General features: G+C 48.3%; 1 protein-coding gene across 2 annotated transcripts in view; it reads right to left on the reverse strand.

Annotated features, from left to right (window-relative positions):
- Positions 1-687: 687 nt before the first annotated feature.
- VLDLR (very low density lipoprotein receptor) overlaps positions 688-23,325 on the reverse strand; it is a 33,342-nt gene continuing 10,704 nt past the window's right edge. Inside the window, exons 2-19 of one of the 2 annotated variants that reach the window (XM_035097125.2) lie at positions 22,142-22,261; positions 18,855-18,977; positions 18,050-18,172; positions 14,145-14,525; positions 13,922-14,044; positions 13,432-13,554; positions 12,656-12,775; positions 12,449-12,574; positions 11,881-12,052; positions 10,110-10,334; positions 8,607-8,725; positions 8,096-8,235; positions 7,479-7,620; positions 6,385-6,534; positions 5,039-5,104; positions 3,185-3,265; positions 2,616-2,785; positions 688-1,304 (exon numbers count right to left, since the gene is read on the reverse strand). In XM_035097125.2, the coding sequence (XP_034953016.2) occupies positions 1,269-1,304; positions 2,616-2,785; positions 3,185-3,265; positions 5,039-5,104; positions 6,385-6,534; positions 7,479-7,620; positions 8,096-8,235; positions 8,607-8,725; positions 10,110-10,334; positions 11,881-12,052; positions 12,449-12,574; positions 12,656-12,775; positions 13,432-13,554; positions 13,922-14,044; positions 14,145-14,525; positions 18,050-18,172; positions 18,855-18,977; positions 22,142-22,261 (2,540 nt within the window). In that variant the 3' untranslated portion in view covers positions 688-1,268. The remainder of the gene's footprint in view (positions 1,305-2,615; positions 2,786-3,184; positions 3,266-5,038; positions 5,105-6,384; positions 6,535-7,478; positions 7,621-8,095; positions 8,236-8,606; positions 8,726-10,109; positions 10,335-11,880; positions 12,053-12,448; positions 12,575-12,655; positions 12,776-13,431; positions 13,555-13,921; positions 14,045-14,144; positions 14,526-18,049; positions 18,173-18,854; positions 18,978-22,141; positions 22,262-23,325) is intronic. The other variant, XM_060269252.1, reaches the window with a different exon arrangement.

A 23,325-nucleotide genomic window follows, 5' to 3' on the forward strand; every position in this document is an offset into this window, starting at 1 on the left:
ATTTCCGAGCACAGTTCAAAGTGTTGGTGCTGTCCTTTAAAGCCCTAAATGGCCTCGGTCCAGTATTCTCCCTCATTGCAAGAAGCCAAGTTGCAGGCAACCAGGCAGAGGGCCTTCTCGGTGGTGGCGCCTACCCTGTGGAATGCCCTCCCACCAGATGTCAAGGAAATAAACAACTATCTGACTTTTAGAAGACATCTGAAGGCAGCCCTGTTTAGGGAAGCTTTTAATATTTGATGGATTATTGTATTTTAATATTTTGCTGGAAGCCACCCAGAGTGGCTGGGGAAACCTAGCCAGGTGGATGGGACATAAATAAAAAATTTATTTATTATTATATTATAATTATTTGCAGCTGCTTATAAATCAAGTACTCAATTGGCACCGTAAGCACCCCTGACATCCCAGGACTGCCTCTTGAGAGTAGCTGATAGAGAAATTGAAAGGCACCGGGCAGACTCAGCAAGGCAACGGCTGAAGCCAAGGGTTAGGATATTAATTGAGGGGGGGAAGTGAGGGCTGCGTGAATTGGGCTGCTCACCCCTGCAGCGCTTCTGGCGAGAGCTACACCATTCGCAGGCAGCCCTGCCGTTCAGATTTCCGTGTGCTCCCTTCACTCCAAGCCAAGTTCTCAGCTGGTGCCCGGAATGTGCCAGCAACGCGATCAAGCAAACGGCACGCCCAGCCTTCCTATAGCCTTGCGTCTCTTTAATGTCATTTCAGTGTCGAAATTTACAGTGGTTTTCTGATACAGAGCAATTGTCCTCTGCACACCCCGGTAGGTGGTTCAGGAAGGACATATTCACAATTCATACAAAAGTTAAATTTTACAAATTTTTTGGCAATTAAACTGAGTAACCCGTTTTCTCCTATTGCCATTGCCCAACCATTGACAAAAAAAGTTATACAATAATTTACATGGAAATGTGTTTCTTCTCCAAAGTGCTTGATAGACTATCCTCAGGAAAATTTACAGGGGCCTGTACAATTATTTACAGGAAGTCCTTCTTGCAGCGCTTGTTCCTCCCCTATGGCTTCTTGGAAAGTGCTTTCTACAGGGCCAGCGGTGGCAATACTTCTTAAAAGGATTACAGGTAACCAGCGACTTAAAAGCTGAATTGCTGTGGACAGCCGTTGACAAGCTTCATATGAAAATGGGTTGTGAGCTTGGGCCATCTTCATTCTCCCATGACAGGAAGGAAAACTGTCCAGCCACTGGCTTCTGTCCAAATGGTGTAAAACAAAAGTAGACTAGGAGATGGCCGCCTTCATGACAAGTCATCGTCTGTGCTGACGACTGATATCTGTTCGGAGGAGAAACGAGGATTAATGACAATGCAATCCCTCCTGTTTCATGCAGTGAAGTTTCTGCAGCACGTGGGTTTGTGTTTAACACAAGATGCTCCTGGCTGTCAACTTTGTATGACGGGAACAGTACACAATACTTACCCTGTTTTACTTCTCCGCAGAGCCAGCGGAACTTCCTAGCCAGTAGCTGCCACAACTTTAGCAGCTAATGCAGCCATCTCTGTTTAGCCTCAAACATGACTTAGGTGGGTGCTGAGACAGAAGCAGTTCCAAGAGCCCAAGACCCTTGGCAAAGGGTATCAGTTGTGCCCTGGTCACCTCCCATCGCTCATTCTGAAGGAGCGTCTCCACCCCCATCGTTCTGCCCGGACACTGAGGTCCAGCGCCGAGGGCCTTCTGGCGGTTCCCTCGCTACAAGAAGCCAAGTTACAGGGAACCAGGCAGAGGGCCTTCTCGGTAGTGGCACCCACCCTGTGGAACGCCCTCCCACCAGAGGTCAAAGAGAACAACAATTACCAGACCTTTAGAAGGCATCTCAAGGCAGACCTGCTTAGGGAAGCTTTTAATGTTTGATTTCTGTATTTTAATGTTTTGTTGGAAGCCGCCCAGAGTGGCTGGGGGAACATGGCCAGATGGGCGGGGTATAAATAATATATTATTATTATTATTATTATTATTATTATTATTATTATTATTATTATTATTATTTTCCCCACAGATAAAACTTAAGATGACTCCCGAGATAAATATTAGAAGAGGGGGAGAAGCCTCCATGGGGTCAAAGGAGAAATCCACAAAGGGATCTCCCATCTTCTGCCTCCTTCCACCTGCTTGCTTTGCAAGTGATCCTCTGCAGGCCACCGGGAAGTGAGCCTCACTGAATCCAGTGGGTCTCCCTTCAGAGGAAACCAGCCGAGAACCAGCGAGGGCCCCTCCTGAGCTCCTGGATCCCCAGACAGTGCTTGGCCCATGGATGGATCTGCAGCCACGTCCCGAGTTCTGCTATGCACTTACCAAAGCTAGTTTGAAATTTAAGCCTTAAGAACCAATTTGGATTAAGGACTTTAAACAAATTCTGATTTTCAAGAGTTGCCGGGATCCATTTAAGGCAGTCACTATCGTGCCCTGCATTCCCATAATCCCTGACCGCTGGGCGACACAGACTGGGGACGATGCGAATCACAATCCAACACGTTAGGAGGACAGCACATTGGTGGCACCACTGCTTCAGATACGACAGGGAAGTGATGCCTTATTTCTGGTGCCTAATATTTACAATCTTCTACCGTTCCACCCCCTTCACTTACAGCTGGATATGTGTGGCCCACTGAAGCGCTGTGTCTTCCGATGTCTATAGAGAGGTCTTCTTCCGTCGTTTTCAAGTACACCGGATTGTCAAAATTCATGCTTTTCATGTTCTTGTGTTGCCAGTTGCGCCACATGAAGTAGCTGCCTGCCGCCGCCATGGTCAACAACACTGAAAGAAATGGCAAGGGGATGTTCCTCTGGGGCATCTTAGCCCAGCTCAGACTGCTGAATAGCCTTCGGTGGCCTAAGTTGAACCCAGCCACCATCAGGAGCAAGTGTGCCGCCTTGCTCCCACGACTGAGGGGGCCGCAGCCGCGTGGCATCAGCGGGGCATGTGTGCATGGTGTCAGCATGCTGACCTTTTGTGCGCACACCCCACGGCTTGTGCATGTGATGCAAGCACACCCCACGACATGCACACAGGGCTGCCAAGGAATTTTGAGGGGGCCCAGCCTGAACATGGGGGTGGGGCCTTGACCCCCTGATCAGGAGGGAGGTGCAGTGAAAATCAGGAGGGAGGTGCAGTGAAAATAGCTCACACAATTTCAGGGCAACGTCTTCTACTTACATACGGGAAGAATGGCCCATGCTGCTGAAGAACTTCTGGAAGAAGAAAGCTCTTCTGAAACTGGACTGCTTAGATTTTGTCCTAGGAAGGAAGAAAGAAACAGCCATTTCATTCATTCCCAAGTTGAACCCCGGTTAAGTGTTTTAAAAGGTTTCCACATCTGGTACTGGTAGAAAGCTTTGCCTACTAAACAGTTCAAACTCTAAGGGAGGCAGAAAAGTTGCCCAAACTTTGGCAGACAAAATGAGCCACCTGCCCAGCTGGTTTCCACTCAAAACTCGAGGTGTGCTGCTGCCACAAATCCCCCCTTTTAGGATGTTGTCCAATGCATCATGGGACGACTGCCTGGTGCAATAGCTCTGCTGGCCAGAGTCAGAAAGGAATATTTCAGTTCAAGTAAGAGAAGGATCAACTCTGAAGGCTCCAAGGCCTACCCAATGGGCATTGCAATTCTGAGTAGAAAATGGTAGCATGAAGCTTAGGGCAGAAAAGACCAAGTTAGTGTTGCTTGGCTGGGGGGGGGGGGGCGTCTAGAGGCCTCTAACTGTCTGCCCACTCTCCCGTGAGGTCTGCAGCTTGGAGGTAATCCTAGATTATCCTCACACTGCCGTAATTGTCAGCTGTATCCTTCCCATGATAAGTCAATCCAGACCATGTAATTAATGCCTCTATTTCTAGACCACTGTAATGTGTTCTCTGTGGCTGCCCTTGGAAGCTAGCATTGTATTGTGGAGTTATATATTCTTATTTTCCAGCTTCGTGTGACAGCCACAGTATGGATTAACTGAGGTTTATGAACTATTAGCTTTGCTTACTTCAAGTGCTGGATGACTTTTCCAAACTTCCAGTACTCTGGGACCGAAGTATTTTAAGAACTGCTTCCAGGCATAGGAAATCATTCCCCCTCAAAGATGGCCTGGCCAGCCCCTGCTCTCTGTGTCAGACATCGGAGAACCAGGAGCAGAGCCTTTTCGGTGGCGACGTCAAGTACCGGAATGTTCTATTCCAAAGCAGGTTTCCCTGGACTGAAGGGCCACTCCACTTTCGGCAAGCAGCCAAGGCTTTCCTCCCAGCGGGACTTCATTTGGCCTCTGAACTACATTTTGCTGTACCTTTTATTGCAAATCTCACAATATTGTACTTGTTAAGGTCGCTCACTTTGCATTTTATTTGTTCAAATGATGTGTAAACAAGTCAAGAAAGCACACTTTTGGCAATCCATACCAAGGACTCTGGGATATGGCATTCTTGCTCAAGAACTTAAGTACCTTCCTGGAAGAAGCCAAGAAGCAGCTAAATGTATAAGCTGAACATGCTATAGCTTAGGACCCCACTCTCTGAGCCCCCCCCCCCAAATTAGGAGTCTTTGTAAATTGTGTTTCTAAAGGAACTTTTGTTATTGCCAAATGCCAGTATTAAGTTTATGAATAAAAAATCATTTTAAGTTAGAGCTTAATAATTATTTCACTATTAATATACTACTTCTTAATTGTATCCCACTATTAATATACTTCTTAATTGTATTTCAGTTCAATTACTTCGGTAAAATACATATTTTGTTATGCGAGATACCTATGAGGTCCATAAATTACCATATAGCATGTATTCAACACAAAAAAACAGCGACAATTTGTTGTTGACAAAGGACAGCTGGACAGATAAAGGCCCCCCCCCATTACCTTCAGGAGCTGAGGGCCTCATCAAATCTAAATCCGGCCCCGAGCTTAGCCCAGTGTTCCTTGGAATGACCCAAACACGCAAGGTCTCAAAAAAGACCCCTTTGCGCTGAGCAGAAGTGGGGTGAGCCTTCGCTTATTCTGCTCCACCACCAGAACGTTGCATTAGGACCAATACCTCCAGAAAGTGGTCCAGGTGGTTTTCCTGTCCTGCTGTTCTCTTTTGCCTCAGCAGCTCCTGTACCTGAAATTATAGATCGGCAACTTTGAAGCCCAGGATTGACCGGGTCCTTGTTCTGCGGAGGTGGCGCGTCTACAGATGAGCATGTTCATGCATGTCTCAAATTAGCTGCGGATTGCAAGATGTCAGCCGTCTGCTGCAACTTCGTTACACAGCAGATCCGTCATCAGATCAGCTCTTGAATGCTTAGAAAGTCAGGCTCAAGTTATCTAGCTCTTGGCCACTTAAACCATTTTTAATTTTTTGTATTTTTTAAAAAATAAGAGGTCAAATGTATTTCTAAACTATGCTGGAAAATAAAAGCCAAGGCTGAAGTCTGAGCGATGTTATGCTTAGACCCAAGCTGCAGGACCAGTTGAACACATTATCCAGCACAGTGTTTCTCAACCTTTTTTGGGCCACGGCACACTTGTTCCGTGAAAAAAATCACGAGGCACACCACCTCCATAAGACATACCTCCATGCCCTGTAGAGCGAGACCACCGAGCGCCCCAGCCAGCCAGAGGGGCCTGGAACCGGCTGCTGTAGCAGCAGGGAGTGCGCGGAGCGCCAGTGCAGCGCCTGGCCTCTTCTTTTTTTGGGGGGGGGCTGCCCGAGGCCTGCCGCCTCGGTGCCTGGAACTGGCGGCTGCAGAGCGGAGCGCTCCGAAACGGTGAGCGCTCGGAGCGCCCTGCAGCGCCAGGCCTTTCTTTTCTTTTTTGCTGCCCAAGGCCGGTGGCTGCAGAGCGGAGTGCTCCGAAGCGCTCGGAGCGCCCTGCAGCGCCTGGCCTCTTCTCTCTTTTTTGGGGGGCTGCCCAAGGCCGGCGGCACGTGACAAGGCAGCAAGTCGCCCTTCTCGCCGCGGCATGTCGCGGCACACCAGCCAGCCTCTCGCGGCACACTAGTGTACCGCGGAACAGCGGTTGAGAAACGCTGATCCAGCACTCCAAGAGATGCTATAGTAGGTTGATATGTGAGGTTTCAGACTTCAACTGGCAAACCTTTCCCACCTAGAACTAGCGTTCTGGATTAAGAGAGCTTGCTTTTTCAAGGCACTTTGCCTCCCAGTAGGTTGTATGTCAGCATACATCCCACTGCAGAGAGTATCATTTGTCCAATTATTATCAGGTCGGCATTTGAATTTAATAGATGCCTACTATAGCTTGTGAAATCCATGAGAATGTAGATGCCAGCCAGAATAAGCCACTGAATGACCACATCAAAGCATTTTGGACAGTATAAATGCACAAGATGGACAGGGCAAAGACTCACGAGACACAACTTCAATGAGCAGGCAGGCATACCTCTGCATCTCAAGCCATTATCTTGCAACGTGTCACCATCGGGACAAATGCAAGTATACTTTGGCGAACGGTCATTGATCTGGGGAGCAGGCAAGCAGAGATATTCGCAGCCTCCGTTTGTCATGTTCTCATCTTCACACCAGTTCTTTCCTGCAGAGAGATGTTTCCAAGCATATTCATCTCGTATCAGAACTTAAAGCTTCCATCAAGACGGCAAAGGCTGTGATCAGTTTACTAGGCGAGCCATCGCAACGTTTGGCTTGCAGTCAAGGCTATACTCCACATGGTGCTCATCAGGGCCGTCTTAAGCATATCTGGCACCCTGGCACTGTGGTGTGAAGATCCCTCCAGCGCCCCCCTGCCCCGTTTCCCAGCGGGGCCCCCTGGCAGCCCGACGCCCTGGCGCCTTGTGCCACCCAGCCTTGCCTTAGAGCCGGCCCTGGTGCTCATCTTCCTATAATGGGAGTGTTTTCCAAGAGGAAATGCGAGAGCAGAGAATCGTCCCCAGGACGTGCCCTGGCGAGGAAGAAGGCTGCCCCGTCTTTCCAGCATAGGATGCTATTTGTCCCTTGGCTATTGCCAAAGTAAACCATGGACCCAGAGCAAGTTACAATCAGAACTTGGATGGCTGAAAGCAGAATTTGGGGCAACCACCCACTTCCCTCTCAGATGCACTGTGGCAACTTTAAACAGATTCATTTATGAAAGTCTTTTTATACTGCTGTATCATAAATATATAGCACAGCAGTTTACAACAATATAAAACCATGAAGATTAGAAAAAAAGTTAAAAACAAGTCGTAAGCAAAAGAAGGGAAGGGATCATCTAGTCTAGGCACCCCCAAACTCGACCCTCCAGATGTTTGGGACTACAACTCCCATCATCCCTAGCTAACAGGACAAGTGGGAATTGTAGTCCCAAAACAGCTGGAGGACCGAGTTTGGGGAAGCCTGATCTAGTCCCACTGGCTGCAATGTATTGTGGGAGATGTACCCTTAATTGCCTGCCTAGACCTGGTGGAAGAGAAGTTCTCAGCTGGCCTTTAAAAGTTGGCCCAGAAAGCTTCTCGCACTCCACCTGCTGACTCCTGTTACCTGATTGCTGTACAAGTTCGTGATACACAATGATATCCCGAGCATCATACAAGTTGTTGACTACGGTTTCCAGCTCAGCGCCCGTAAACTTATTCGCACCATACACAGCTTCGTTTTCACCATCTGTCCAGTAAATGGTGTCCTGGGGGGGGAAAGGTGGTTATATCAGAGTGAAGGATTATTCTTTGAACTGCTGAAGTTAAAAAGAAGGCAAGTGAGGACCAAACGTGTTTTCCATCAAATTCCACAAGTTAAAAGGAGCAGCAACTTTTCAGCAGCAATTTAGTTCACTGGCCTCCTGGCCCAGCTCCATTATCACGGAAGGCAACAGCCTTTCTGCAGCTCAAATGACTTCTCACCACTCTTAGCTTGCCAATTTACTTCTCACATTCACAGACCACCTTTTCTTCCAAGAAGCTCCATGTGGCATACGTGGTTCTTTTTCCTCCCCAGTTCATCCTCACAACAACCATGTGAGGTTGGTTAGGCTGAGTGACTGTGACTGGCCCAAGGTCAGCCAGCAAGCTTCATGGCCCAGTGGGAATTTGAACCCTGGTCACAACCTGACACTCTACCCATTAAGCCACACTGCCTCTCACTGAGACCTTGGTTCTTACCTCAAATATCGTCAGACCAAGGGGATGAGCAAGGAATTCATGAGATTCCAACACGATCCTTCGGTCGTGCCCATTGAGATCGACACTGGACAGCTTGTGAAGCTTAGAATCGACCCAGTAGAGACGATTCTTCACACGATCTGAAGAGAAAACATCTCAGAATGCAGCCAAGTTTTGACAAGATCTTGCCTAAATGCACTTCTAAGCCTAGATTTCTAAGGACGTTTTGCAGTAGCGTCCTTGGCTATGCAATGGGTAATTAAGGCACCACAAAATGCAGATTACACGAGTCAATGGCAATGATCATCGAGAGAAGCCATGGAAGCATGTCAAATACCCCCAAGGCTGGGTATTGGCTTGATTTGGGGTGGGGAAAGGTCTCATCGTGTTCTGGCCCAAAGCAGTTCACCCCAGAAGACTTGCTTTCACACCCACACTCATCCCAATTAATCCAACTCCAAGAATTCCTTAAACAAGGAATTCCAGCACGGTAGGAAGAACATTTATATACCTAGTGCAATCCCATTAGGCCTCTCAATATCTGTTGTCACAAGTTGTTGCCTGTCAAGTCCATTCATCCCTGCTTTCTCAATTTTGGCTGGTTCACCCCAATCAGACCAATACATGAAGCTGTAAGAGAAACCAGGTAAAAACTGTCAGGAGTCGACTCAGCTGCCTTGATCATTTTGCATGTTTCTAGAGTTTCGCCTTAAAACTTTGGCTGATGTTTGGGCTAATGGGCTCCTGGCAGGCCCGGGCAATGTATTGTCTAAAACCGGTTACAATCGCAAGAGCAAGTTCAGAATTTCTGATCAGGCAATGCATCACAAATCTCTGCTCACCTCACTTTCAGTGAGCCTCGCACCCTGCAATCGGGCTTGCACGGTGCTTGTCCACCCCCTCCCTGCGCAGCCCAGCCACCCACCCACCTCACGAGTGGGGCTTTCCTGCCCGCCCCCCGTGCCTTGTCCCTTTGTTCCTTTCCCTGGCTGCGGAAGCACTAGCAGGCTGCCTCCTCCCTCCACATGCCGAGTGGAATGGTTGCCTTCTGGTAGCCAAGAGAGACTCCGGTCAGAGGGAGCCATGGCTGGCAGTTCTGGGGGAGGCCGGTGGCTCCACGGTGCCCAGCAGTGCCCCAGCTGATGCACTCCACCCGGGGCAGTGCCACCCGTTCAGCCTCACCAGGAAGAGGTAGAAGTTAAACATGGTGACGTCAATCATCTCCTCAGCCGGCAACTGCCTTCTTCCTCCCTTTCAACATCGTAATATACCACCATATCGCAAAGTTTAGCTGGCGATCTATTACAAGGTTGGAAAGCAGGTTTTGCCCAGCCTTACCTAGTTCCTATTTGTGCCAAGTTACAGAAAGGACGGGTCCCTTCCCTCAGGGTCATTATTTGGTTGCGCAAATGCACAATGCACCAAATCATATAGATCAAGCCTAGAAAAACAGTCCCTTCTCAACTGGGGTGGGCAAGTACAGGCATAGGCAAACTCCGGCCCTCCAGATGTTTGGGACTACAATCCCCATCATCCCTAGCTAACAGGACCAGTGGGTCAGGGAGGATGAAAATTGTAGTCCCTCGGGTCTGGAGGGCCCGAGTTTGCCTATGCCTGGGCAAGTGTTGTGGGCAGCTACTCTGGCATCAAGTGACTAGCAATTCTTCCAGTACCACTTCCTGTCTATTCAACATAGATGTGCTTATATTGGCAAAAATATAAAAGTTTATGAAGCAAGTTACTGCTGTCTTTTCTGGATTCCCCAATGGAATCCTCAATGATATTCATTCAAATTGCGGGTTTCCTCTCTCTCTCTCTCTCTCTCTCTCTCTCTCTCTCTCTCTCTCTCTCTCTCTCTCTCTCTCTCTCTCTCTCTCTCTCTCTCTCTCCTGCAAGTGCCGCTATACGTCTTGGAATGCTGTACCCTTTGAGCGGATAGGTCATATCAGAGGGGCTCAAACATCATCAAGGTTGATTAAGTTAAGATGATCTCAGACATCTAAAGATTGTTTACCCAGAAAGTGGATCCACCGCAAGAGAGGCTGGCTCTTTTAAGTCCGAGTCAAAGAGGACCTTCCTTTTAGCACCCTTCAGGCTGGCCACGGAAATGGACTTGAGAGAAGAATCAGTCCAGTAGATGTTCTTGTATATCCAGTCAACAGCAATTCCTGCAGGACTCTGCACATTCTCTATGATCCGGCGGTGCTGGAGCGGCTTGTTATTAGAAGTGATGGAGGTGCTGGGAAGAAAGATCTCCTTGAGTTGAGTGCCCAGTGGATGCAGCCTCCGGTTCTGACACACCCTGCCCCAAACCCAGTGTGCGGGGCTCCAAGTCTAGGATTACCTAGACTCAGGTTTAGCTAGAACAAGCTTGCAGCCTAAGGGCCACATTTCCCTCAGAGACAACCTACTGGGAGCTACATGCAGGGAATGTTCACATGGGCAAAGCTGGAGACCCTCTCACAACACATTTCCCACCAAGCCAAGCGAGAGGAAGCACAGTTCTACAATACATTCAAGCTAAGGTCAGAAACATGGCCTGAGGAGAATTCCCAGGGCTGGAAGCTGCTAACCCCCGGTCTACAAGTTGAGACTCTTAACACCCCACGGCCACCCATCGAAGGAAATTGATTTTGTCCATCAAACTTGCCATCTGGTATGTTTTGGCAGTCACACACAGTAAGGTTTCAGCTGGGCTTCCCTCCCGGGTCTGTGTGCCTGGTACCAAGCTAAAAAAGGTGCCCAGGACTTTTAGTTTGTTCATGTATCTGCTCAGCTGCATTTGAAACTCAACTGTGTTAGTGACATCTTGCTAAGTTGATAGCCATTTTGAAACTGGGTAGTGGTACCTTGCTTCTCAAACTTAATCCAGAATGGATTAATCCGTTCCAGACTTTTTAAAAACAAACCCTAAAACACCAATTTAACATGAATTTTAGTATTTAACGAGACCATTGATCCATAAAATGAAAGCAATTAACAATGTACTACAGTCACACAATCAATCAGTAGCTGAACTGAGTTCCACACAGTCACAAAAACAAAACAAAAAGAGTAAAAAAAAGTAGAATAAATAGCAAAAACAGACAGACCTCAGCATAACACTCAAAACGGAAGTGTGGAACCCCAATTGGAAGCGTAACACTCAAAATGGAGCACATTTAGCTTCCCAAAAAAGTTCGCAAACTGGAACAGTTTGCAGTGTTTGGGTTCGAAGTTGTTTGAGTACCAAGGTGCTTGAGAACCAAGGTACCACTGTACAGGTATGGTAGCTCAACACCTTAAGGGAGCCCTCATTATTAGAAGGTTCTCGCCAAGGACAAAATTTTGCACAGCGCTGTTTAGTAGATCGTGCTTTATGGTAGCAGCCGGCACTGGAGAGCACAGTTGGTTAGAGCCTGGTGCTGATATAACACCAAGGTTGCGGGTTCTATCCCTGTATAGAACAGCTGCCTATTCCTGCATTGCAGGGGGTGGGACCAGGCAATCCTCAGGGTCCCCCTCCAACTCTAATTCTATGATTCTATTCCTCTATACGCCCCCCCCCAAGAAATCCAAGGGTCTGTTCTCCAGCTGGACCTGTGTGTCGGGTGACCTGAAAGGCCATTACCAAGTTGAGGCCAAGAGTAGGGTACAAGACATTGTCTTCACCAAAAAAATAAGCTGAATAGTCTTAAAGGGAGGTTTGGTAATCTATTGCAAGTCAGCCAAGCCAAACGTTGTTACTCTTTAGGTAGGTGTGCAAGCAGCTCTTCAGTTCCATCACCTGCATGGAAAAAGCTTACCTGAGAAGAGCATTTGGGCCAATGTCCGCCCAAAAGATGGCATGCTCAGCCATGTCCGCATCCAAAGCCACCACATTCCTCAGGTCTCCTATGAGCTGGGTATAATCCTGCCTTTCCAGGGCAAACTGCCTGATGTTCCAGCGATTCGTAAAAAGCAGGCTTGGTTCTCCACCTGCAATAATAGATCAGTAGGTGAAGTGTACAGCCAGAGAGTGCAGAAATAGCTTTTTACCCCGAGCACCCACTTTCAAACAAGTTCCTCTGTGGACCTTTTCCTCATCTGCAGGCTCTGCTCAGTCATTCGTGTCTCCTCATTCCAATTACGCATTTCAGGAATTCAGATCTCAACTGATTCGGCTTCAGAGGCAACCAAGGGCACCCATTGTCAATTACAAAAGTCCTCCTTTGACATTTTGCAAGGGGGACAACTTTCGTTCGTCTCTCTGGGGTGCAAGGCTCTGGTAAGGTGCCTGGAAATGAGTTTGCGATTGTTTTACATCCTCAAGTGGAAAATTATGGACACCAGGATGAAGAGTTGCTTAGTGCCAGAACCACTCAAGCTGCTTACCGATTGCCTTACATACTAGAGTTTGTGGGTCCATCCGGTAGCCCCGGCTACATTCGCATTTGTACCCCAACTTTGTATTGATGCAGATTTGGCTGCAGATACCCGGGTTCTGGCATTCATCGATGTCTGGAAGAGAAAAGCTACTTAGCATGGCACTACAATAGGAATACAAGTTTCAGGAATACCATCTCGCCACAAAATGCTCACCTCCGCACGTTTTTCTGTCTATCAACTCAAAACCAGCAGGACAATCACATTCATAGCCTATAACCAGGTCCCTGCAGATATGGGAGCAGCCTCCGTTGTTCACAAGGCACTCATTGACGTCTGGAAGAAATGAGAAGGGCCACTCAGTCCTTTGTGAGATTTGCTTCATGTGCTTAGAACATGGGGAGGCAAACTAAGGCCCGGGGGCTGGATGCGGCCCAATCGTCTTCTCAATCTGGCCCGCAGACAGTGCAGGAATCAGCATGTTTTTACATGAGTAGAATGTGTCCTTTTATTTAAAATGCATCTCTGGGTTGTTTGTGGGGCATAGGAATTCGTTCTTTTCTCTCTCCAAAATATAGCCCGCCCGCCCCCATAAGGTCTGAGGGACAGGGGATTGGCCCCCTGCTGAACAAGTTTGCTGACTCCTGGGCTTAGAAGCAATACCTCCCTGAACCTTCTAGAGATGTCTGTTGCAACAGAGAGAGAATTGGAGGCCGAGTTGTTGAATCAGCCCATGACCCATTAGAGCCTTGTGATACTTGACTGCTCTAGTGGGGAAATTGCTTTACTCGTGACATTTAGGTAGCAGGAAGCGTTGCCTTGCCGGCTTCGAAAAGGACATGGAATGCATGTTGCTGTTGAATGTGGTTCAGCTACGTTTAAAGTTCCAACCTTGAAAGGAAGGTGGCTTGTTTGTTTGTTTGATAAGAAGACACAGACCTATTCAAGTGTCCCGGGTGCCAACAATCCACGCTACGCTACCTACAACTTACTGCATTCTTTGAGAGGTTCGTCACTCCAGTCTTTGCAGTCCTGCTTCTGGTTGCAAACTTTGCTGGACTCGATGCACTCGCCACTTCTGCACCTGAACTTGCCAGGTCCGGTGCACTGATTCGCTGGAGGTCACAGGGAAGAGACGGACCACGTTAAACAGCTGTCCCAAGCTCAAAATGCTGTGGCTGCTGTCAATGAACTTGTCATTGGTGTAGGCTCAATACATATTCTACCACTTAAAGCATGCAGAAGCACTTAAAAACCACACGACATCTAGACTAATGAAAATAGGAGCAGCAACACTTTAAGCCTCTCTTTTAATCAATGTCGAGACATTGCCCTTCAATGATATGGGCATGCAAGAGCCTTCAATAGGAAGGTTACCAGAGCCATCACCACGTTCATTCCAGATTGCATTTTGCGCATCATTTATTGCAGTTTCAGGTCTCAGCCCGCCATCTTCTCTGCTGCGTTATGCTCCCCACTTACCTACTTGGCAGTTCACTTCATCTGATCCATCTATGCAGTCCCTCACACCGTTGCACTGCCTGGTTCCATGGACGCAGTTCCCATCCTCACATCTGAACTGGTCGGGTCTGCATGTCTGGAAAGCTGGGAGAGGGGGAAAGAGGGTGTTCAAGAACTCAGCTTGCAGCCGAAGGAGCCCAGGAGCCACTTTCTGCCGTCCGCAGACCAACGGACCGCTACTTACAGCAGTTGATCTCATCGCTGCCGTCTTTGCAGTCCGTGTCGCCGTCGCAGCGCCACTTCTTGTGGAAACATTCGTCTCCCGAATCGCAAAGCATTTCGCTCTCCCCGCATTTCACGGTCCGGACCGGCTGGTGGCCACACTGCTCCGAAGATTCGTCCGACCAGTCGGTACAGTCCGGTTCGCCGTCGCACACCCAGTTCACCGGGATGCAAGTGTCGCTCTCGCTTTTGCACTGGAATTCACCGACCCGACAAGTGGGTGCCGCGCAGCCGACCTCGTCACTGCCGTCGCTGCAGTCTTCGTGCCCGTTGCAAGCAAAGTCTTTGGAGATGCACTGGCCATTGGAACATGTGAACTCTTCCGGGTTGCAAGTGATGTTGGCTAAGGGGAAGAAGACACAACACAACTTTTAATTTTATTTACTGGGTACTGCCGCTTGACAGGAAGTCACCATGGGGAACTGCCAAACACCGAAATATTACGCTGATCAGGTTAATTTTGCACACCCAGAGAACTCTAGTACATGTTTTGATTTACACTGTAGTATACACTTGTACCTTGGTTTTCGAACAGCTTAGTTCTTGAATGTTTTGGCTCCCGAACGCCCCAGACCCAGAAGTGACTGTTCCGGTTTGCAAACTATTTTTGGAAGCCGAATGTCTGACGGGGCTTCTGTGACTTCCAAATGGCTGCAGGAGCTTCCTGCAGCCAATCAGAAGCTGCGCTTTGGTTTCTGAACGTTTTGAAAGTTGAAAGGACTTCTGGAATGGATTCCGTTCGACTTCCAAGGTATGACTGTATTTAGCACTAGCAGAATGGGTTTAACAGTTAGGTTTCCATTGTTCAGTTTCTGTTAATTAGTTCTCATGGGAAACTTACAGATTCTTGCTTCACACAATTAACTCAAGGCAGTGTCAATTTACTCTTGGCAGAAAGCCAAGGTCTGCCTGGCCTGGCAACAGCTCTCTGATTGGTTAATGACCAGCACTGAACTCTGTTATCTAGGAATGCTAGCACAGTTGTTGCTTGTTGGGTGTTAGGAGTAGGAGTGCTGCGTATGGTTGGAGAGAGAAAGGATTTATTTTGCTTTGCTTTGTATGCAGAAACTCTGCTGGTTTTATTTTCTTTTAATAAATCCTGTAAATAGTTATTCTGCGTCTAGCCGACTAGTCATTTCCACCTCAACTAGCTTCTGCGCTGTGCAGGAAAACTCTGCTACGTTTGGGCTAAAGCCACTAGAGCTATGCCTGACACTTCAAAATTCTAAGAGGTTATGGGTATCGTGCTGCCAGCCTGAGTTGTGGTGGTGTCAGCGTAAGCGGTGTTGGTTCCAGTAGTTCCAGAAGTCATTGTTCCTGTGGCGTTGGTGCAGCGGTTGGACACTGGCTGGTTCCTGACTGTCGTGAGCTGGTGACGCAGTGGACACAAGGACGACAGCTGCAGCGTGCGAGTGCTGGGTGCTGTGGTTCCTGTTCTCTCTCAGTGGCCGTGAGTAGCTGGTTCCGGGTTCCAGGGACATCGCTCTCTAGAGATGGCCTCACAACCAGTTCAGATGGCTTTTGAGCGTCTGAATGATTCCAATTACTTGCTGTGGTCGGAACGCATGCAGGCAGTGCTGCAGAGGGATCATCTCTGGCAAGTGGTGAGTAAGTTTCCTGCGAAGCCTGATGATGAAGACCTCGATAAAGACCAAAGAGCAAGGGCCACAATTGTCTTGGGGCTGGAAGATTCCCAGTTGCCGTATGTGAGGGGAATCAAGGCAGCTCGAGGTGTGTGGCAAGCACTTAAAGAACTCCATGTGCGTGAGACAGCGGTTTACAAGCTGTTTATTCGCTAGGCATTGTACAAGGCAATGTTACAGCCTGGGGTTACAATGCAGGAACACCTACACAGTCTGCAGTTAAAGTTTGATGCGCTTCAGGAAAAAGACTGTGCGTTCTAGGACCTAAATTAATGAGTATTTTAGTACCTTAAGCAATTGGTGTGTAGCAACATTCATGCTGAAAGAAAAAGCGCTCCTATCTTCACTTCAGTCCTAAAGTTGCCATCTGCATGGTTTAATACAAAATGGCAGCTTGCAAATGCAGAAATTTTAATTTAGATCACTGTCTCTTCTCGGTACTTTACAGTTTGCTGCTTTGAACCAGTGGCATCCCTGCCTGAGATTCAAGCCCAGGACTGTGGCCTGGATTCAGCTGAGCTGTGAGTCAAACGGGGCCTATTCCTAGGGACTCTGGCATTGGATTATTTGGGTTCAGGCAGCCATGGATCATGACAGGTCTGACGGGATGGCCCAGAATGATCCACGGTTGTCAGGCAGGAAGGAGAGGCAGGCCAGGAGAGAAAACAAGCTTGCCTGCCTGCCTGCCTGATGCCCTTTCTCCACTCAAAAGTTGGCGTTTGGGCAATGGGATCCTGCAAAGTGAGGCTGACACAAGTCCTGCAGAGCACCACCCTCCCACCCAGATGGCCTCCTTTGCTCAACTGTGGAGATGAGAGGGTGATCTGAGGGGAGGTGGCAGCGGAGGAGGAGGAGGTCTCTTTCCCCAGCCCCCGTCCTGCCTTGCACTTCTTTAGGAACAGGTCCAAGGTGGGCTGGGGGTGGTCCCCAGGCGGGGTGAATCCAGTGCCCCCAAAATTGGAGCCATGGGGCAGATCGGGGGGCTGTGCACAGCCCGACTCAACTACCCCTGGAAAATGTCACTGAGGGATTTGGCAAAGTCCCTTTTGTGGGATGTATTATTACAAGAGCAGTCAAGTACAACATTTCCCCGTTGCCTAGAATGGACACACAGGGGGATGTGGCTCCAGACAGGAAGGACTTCCTATCATACGTGCTCCGACGCTTCCTCCCCCTGTGTGTGACCAGGTAGATGGGCGTGGCCCTAGCTGACCAGATCAAAGGGCTCCCCACGCAACCATCTCTCTCGGTCTCTCGGACTCCTCCTCCTCAGGCGTGTAGCAAGGGAGGGGGGGGGGGCAGGCCACCCCTGGCTCCAGTCTGGTGTTGACAGTGTACGGGGCAGCGCCTCCGGCCCCTAGCCCGTCCCTCGCCTTCTCCGGCCGAGTGCACTGCCGCCCAAGCGCGCAGTGCGCCACGGACAGACTGCATGTGTGGAGATGCACAGTCCTTCCTGGCGCATGCATCGTGATATCACAACGCATGCGTCAGGCCGCGTCATGACGCACGCGCCAGGGCGGACTGCGTATGTGCCGCCCCGGGCAGCCAAGCAGCACCGTTCGCCCCTGCTCCTCCTCTTCCTCCTCCTGGACTCTTGCTCTCCTGGCTCTTAGCCAGCGCATGGCTCAACCTTCACATAGGATGGAGCCCACAAGCAGAAAGTCTGAGATGTAGCTCACACTTCTTGGCTCTGTACCCACAAGACAAAGCCTACCTTCAGTTTAATGCTGGGAACTGAATGTGAGTAAAACTTTACTCTTACTTTCAAAGAAGAAGACTGTGTTGTGTCATTATTATTTTAAGAGGTGGATAAAAGGGAAAACTTGCCAGGAACAATCCAGATTGGACAATCCAGACTGGTTTGCTTAATGAAAGGATTCTAATGAATCATCAACTTGCTTCCAAATAAGTTGCAACGGGAATGTGCTCTGCTGTTTACTCACTAGCGTGAGTGAGGAGGGATAATATCCAAACAATATATCCTCTCCTTCCTCCCTTAACATCCCCACACCTTCAAGTAGAGACAAGAAACCACAACCACCATTTTACTGAAGCTTAGCTCAACTGGATACAGGAACTGATGCTTGCATATCAATAGCCTACATCAGCTGTGAACACTGCCTCTAGTGTGCATTTGTGTGGCTGGATACTAATACAATTCCTGTGTATTATGGGGTGTGCTGTGGCCAAGTCACCCACACAGCCCTGATGAACTTAGGCTTACCACAATCGTCTTCGTCCTCAGCAGCGTCGCAGTCGCTTTCTCCATCGCATTTCCAGGACACAGGGATGCAGCGACTTGACTGAGGGCCACAACTGACTTCCCCTATATCACACTTCCTTGTGTCTATTGAGAAGCGATGAAGAATTCACTTAAAATAATAATAATACCCAGAATACTTAAAAAGCTCCCATGCAAGTCAGTGCAAGTACCAGTCAAGTGAGGCTTGGTCTATGCTCTGCTCGGGGGTCTCCAATCCTGCAGAGGGAAGCCAAGCCAATTCTCCCTTTCAGCATCTTAGGCAAGACCTGAGCAACTTAGCCTTTTTGGGGAGAGGGGGGAGGGGAATCTTGCATTTTTAATATTTCATAGATTTGGCTTGATGTTTGTTTACAGATTTAAAACAAATACCAAATGCTACCTCAACACAATAACCCGTTTGGGGTAATAATGCATTGGCTTATGCCAAGTTATTTGCCAATATATAGCTAATGGTTGGTTGAATGCTAAAAAGTTTTACTTAATTGTGGAGAAGGGGGTTAAACACACCAGCATGGCTTCCCTCAGAAATCCAGAAGCCTAACCTTGCAGCGAAAGTAGAGGAAGGTTTGGATTGTAGGCCAGGCATGGGAGATCTGAATTCAAATCCCCCTCCCCCGCCTGTCTCCTGCCCAACGGCTTAAGGCCACACCTGCAACTTCAGCGCAAGAGGTTCTTTGTCTCAGCCATATGGGGAAAGCATGGAAACAGCCTGCCTTGGGCGCAACCTCGCACTTGGCTTCAGCTTTAAGGGAAGGTGGCTACTCACAGCAAAGTTCCGATCGCTCGTCCGACGCATCTTCACAATCGGGGTCCCCATCACACTGCCATCGGTTCGGTATACACTGCCCACTTAGGCACACGAAATCAGATGCGGCACACGTTTTCTTCACTGCAAGGAAGTAGCATTTTGCTGAATTTGTCAGGGAAAAATATCAGCGCTTGCTTCCAACTGCTCCGATCAACAGGTGCCCTAGCCCAGCTAATGTGGTAGTTGCTGCCAGGTGTGTTCCACAGTGCACAGGATTTCATGCTTCTTGGAGCTGCCCTGTTGCAGAAGTCACAGCAGAGCTATGAAACCCTAGTTAGGATTCTGGCCACTTCCTCCACACGAAGAATACAGGAAGCACAATGCCAAAGGATGTGTCTGGAATAAATTTGGTAGGGATGCTAAGTGTGTGCGCTGGACCTCAAAGAAACAGGATATTTTGAGGTGCAGCTATAGTAGAAGTTGGCAGAATGACATAGTCGCCCGGTTGCTCCAAGAGATGCAGGCTTGCTCCACTTCAACATTTGGAGGAGGAATTTTCTGCTTCCCAACTGGTCTTTCAACAACAGTTCCCAACCCCAGGGTGGACGGTCAGCATATTTCCATCCTGCGTCGTTCATATCTTTACAAAACCAACCCCATTTCATTCATGGGCAGGTTCCTTTTAAAGGGAAAATCCAAAAAAAAAAAAATCCCACCCAGTTTTATGAACAAATAAAAGCAACACTTATATGAGGTGGTTTAAGAGCTGCCCTTCTCTCCTTTGAGATTTTACAGCTGCTTAGAGCAGCTCTGTGGCCGCATTGTAAGATTTGTTTTAAAATGCTCCCACCACATGCAGTCAAGGAATCGTACGAAGAAAAGACAGCTGTTGCCATGGGCCTATGAGCGACACCATCTTTTCCCCATACAATTCCACCCCCATTGTTCAGCCCAGACCCCGAGGTCTTCCTCCAAGGGTCTTCTGGTGGTTCCCTCACTGCAAGAAGCGAGGTTACAGGGAACCAGGCAGCGGGCCTTCTCAGTGGTGGCTCCCGCCCTGTGGAACGCCCTCCCACCAGATGTCAAGGAGATAAAGAACTACTGGTACATAACTTTTAGAAGGCATCTGAAGGCAGCCCTGTTTAGGGAAGTTTTTAATATTTGAGGTTTTATTATGTTTTGATATATGCTGTAAGCCACCCAGAGTGGCTGGGGAAACCCAGCCAGATGGACAGGGTATAAATAAAATAATAAGGTAATAATAATAAGGTAAGGTGAGACGCGGGTGGCGCTGTGGGTTAAACCACTGAGCCTAGGGCTTGCCTATCGGAAGGTCAGTGGTTTGAATCCCCGTGATGGGGTGAGCTCCCGTTGCTCGGTCCCAGCTCCTGCCAACCTAGCAGTTTGAAAGCACATCAAAGTGCAAGTAGATAAATAGGTACCGCTCCAAGCGGGAAGGTAAACGGCATTTCCATGTGCTGCTCTGGTTCGCCAGAAGTGGCTTTGTCATGCTGGCCACATGACCTGGAAGCTGTACGCTGGCTCCCTCGGCCAATAGAGTGAGATGAGCGCTGCAACCAGAGTCGGTCACGACTGGACCTAATGGTCAGGGGTCCCTTTACCTTTACCTAATAAGATATGGACCTATTGTGCACAGAGGTTCACCGACTGTGTGGTCTAATCTGTAGCCATCAAGGTGTCTTGAGATGCTTCAATATGCAGTTGGAACTGCAATTGTTCCCATCTCTATACTACACTAAATTGTGTACTGTCTTAATAAAAGCTGTTTTTAAAAGCACTTTTCATCTACACGGATACTAGAGCAGGATATAAGGCAGGCATGAATAAAACCAAGTACTGTATACAATGCACTAAAAGCAATAAATCATAATGCATATGGAGCTCATAGAATACAAGCAGTGCAGATGAAAGGTTGGTTAAAAACCGCAATGAAAGTCCCTGGGCAAAGTAGGAAGTTTTGATCTTGTGTTGAAGTGAACATCCCAGCATGACTGCCGTCAATAAAAAGTCTATTGCATAGACAGAGCCACCACCCAAGGATGCTCATACACTTCACTGCCTGTTATTTTATTACCTTCCCACCATCCCAAGGTCTCAGGGCAGGTTTCAATGATTTAAAATACAGTTTTAAAAAACACAATCATGAAAAACAGGGTCTTGACAATCTAACGTTCCCAGGTGTCAAAGAAGAAAGGGGTGCATCTACAGCATTTGTCCCAAACTGTATAATGAAGTTGCAATACACACCTCTGTGGGGAGGGAGTCCCCCAACTCAGGGGCTGCCACAGAGAAGGCCCTCTCTTGGGCTACTGGTACCCAAGCTCCTGCGGGCGGCAGAATCTCCAAGAGACTCCAAGTTGATTACCTATGTATTGACCCTTACCAAATAAACAAGGGAGCAACTCAGAAGAGTCAGCCAAGCCCACACTTCAGGTTCAGGTTGATCTAAGTCAGATGGCGCAAAGCACAGAGTTCTGAGCGCAGCCTTAAGAAAAAGAAGGAATTGGGCCTGGGAAAAGACATATAAAGATTTGAAGAAAATGTGGGAAATGATTGTTGTTAAAAAAATGAAGTTATGATCCTGAGATGTACAGGGCTTGAGCAAAAGACTTTGTTCCAATACGTGAGACTGGATGCCAGGCCAAGACCAGCCAGCCCCTATGGAAGGAAGAAGCTAAGAAAAAAAAGATTGGCAAAATAAATGACTGAACTGTGGAGGACAAATTATTCTAAAAAAGGGCAACTGTTTAATGCATATTTTTAAAGCTTTGTGTATAGATTTTTTTTTACATTAGTATAACTTTTAAAAGTCACTTGTAATAAAATGAAGGTTTTAAAATTGGATTATGTATATAAGAGTTGATGGACGTGCATGAACAAGTATATTATAATAGAACCAAGAGGGGGAGTGGAGGGAAGTCATCCAAAAATTATGGTTTAATTCGGTTATGGTTTCTTTCTCTGTTTCCCGCCCCCCCGCCCCCATTTTGTTATTTCTGGGAAATCAATAAAATGTTATCCAAAAAAAGGTGGGGGTAAGAAAAAAAAGAGTAATTGCCAAATGCCCTATCAAGGGAGGAAGTTCCTAGGCTGCATGTGGCCCATCCCTTGATAGGGATGCATGCTTTGATAAGCCTGAAGTGGAACCTCTAACTGCAGTCTTTTTGCTCTTCATGGTTTGCTGCCCAAGCTCGAAGCATGTCAGACAGAGGCAGGCCAAAGGACCTGCTGAGCTACTTTGCTACTCAACTACAGGCTCAGTGGCAATGCAAGACCTTCCTTACCACAGGACACTTCATCACTGCCGTCGGTGCAGTCTGGATCTCCGTCACATCTCCACAGCAGTGTTATGCAGCGGCCGTTGTGACACTGGAACTGAGAGTCGTCACAAGTCACTCTTGTACCTTGAATTAAGAAACAAGCCCATTAGATGCAGAAGCAGCAATTCAGAGTTCACCGATCCAATGCATTCTTTCACAGGGACGAGGCTTCTTTGCTTTTAGTGTCAGAGTTTGGCACCCTCCTCTGTTCAGCTGTCACGGGATGCTCCTTCTAAACATGGCAAAGGGAGGATCCCATGATCTCCAACATGCAAGCTCTTTAATTCACACAGCTCAAGGCCTATCACTCTTCTGGGATATGACTAGCAACTAGCTTTGATTTGATTAACAACCAGCCATGTTAGCAAAGTAAGGCCACAAACATTGCTAGCCTGCAATACTTACCAGGCTGCTAAGAGGCTAGTTTTAAAATGGTCTTTTAGCAGGAAAGCTGGCGAAAGAGGACGGGTAGACTCAGTCCCACCCTCCACTGGACTGCTCTCCCATTTGCACAGAATCCCATGACACCAGTAACTACAAGGGGAGCCCTTAAACCACAGGTCCACTCAGGGGCTGCTTGCCCATTGACTCTAGTGGTGCGGGGCGCCAGGGCGCTGGGTTGGGAGGGGGGCGCTGCGCGGCAGAGCCGCGCGGAAACCACACTGCGCCCGCCCACCAGCCGCAAGAAGAAATGGGGCAGGGCGGGGGCGCCGGAGCGATCTGCGCGCCAGGGCGCCCGACCTGCTTAAGACGTTCCTGGGTCCACTTTAGCAGCAAGTAGACCCCATGGGGAATGATTTTGCCATGGAATATCGCTCTCAATCACAACCTGAAAGTGTATTAATATGGCTTTCTAGTCCATGAAAGTCAGGCTATTTTACTTTTTTAAAAAACAGAGCATTATAACTGTACTGAGCCACTTAAAAGACCAAGATACATGTACATGTATCTTGAACAAGCTCAGCTGTCCAGGTTTCAGGTGACAATAGATGCGTCAAGGAGATGCTGCGATGCACAGTTCTATCACTGATGCAAGTTTTGCTGTCATCTTGGGAGAAAGGCCCACTGAATATTGGGGGAGCCTATACTTTACTTTTTTGGTTGGGCCAAAGCCGAAAGGTCGCTCAGTTGCGGATATGCCTGGAAGC

This window comes from Zootoca vivipara, chromosome 16 (assembly GCF_963506605.1).
Source record: "Zootoca vivipara chromosome 16, rZooViv1.1, whole genome shotgun sequence".
Classification (NCBI taxonomy): Eukaryota; Metazoa; Chordata; class Lepidosauria; order Squamata; family Lacertidae; genus Zootoca; species Zootoca vivipara.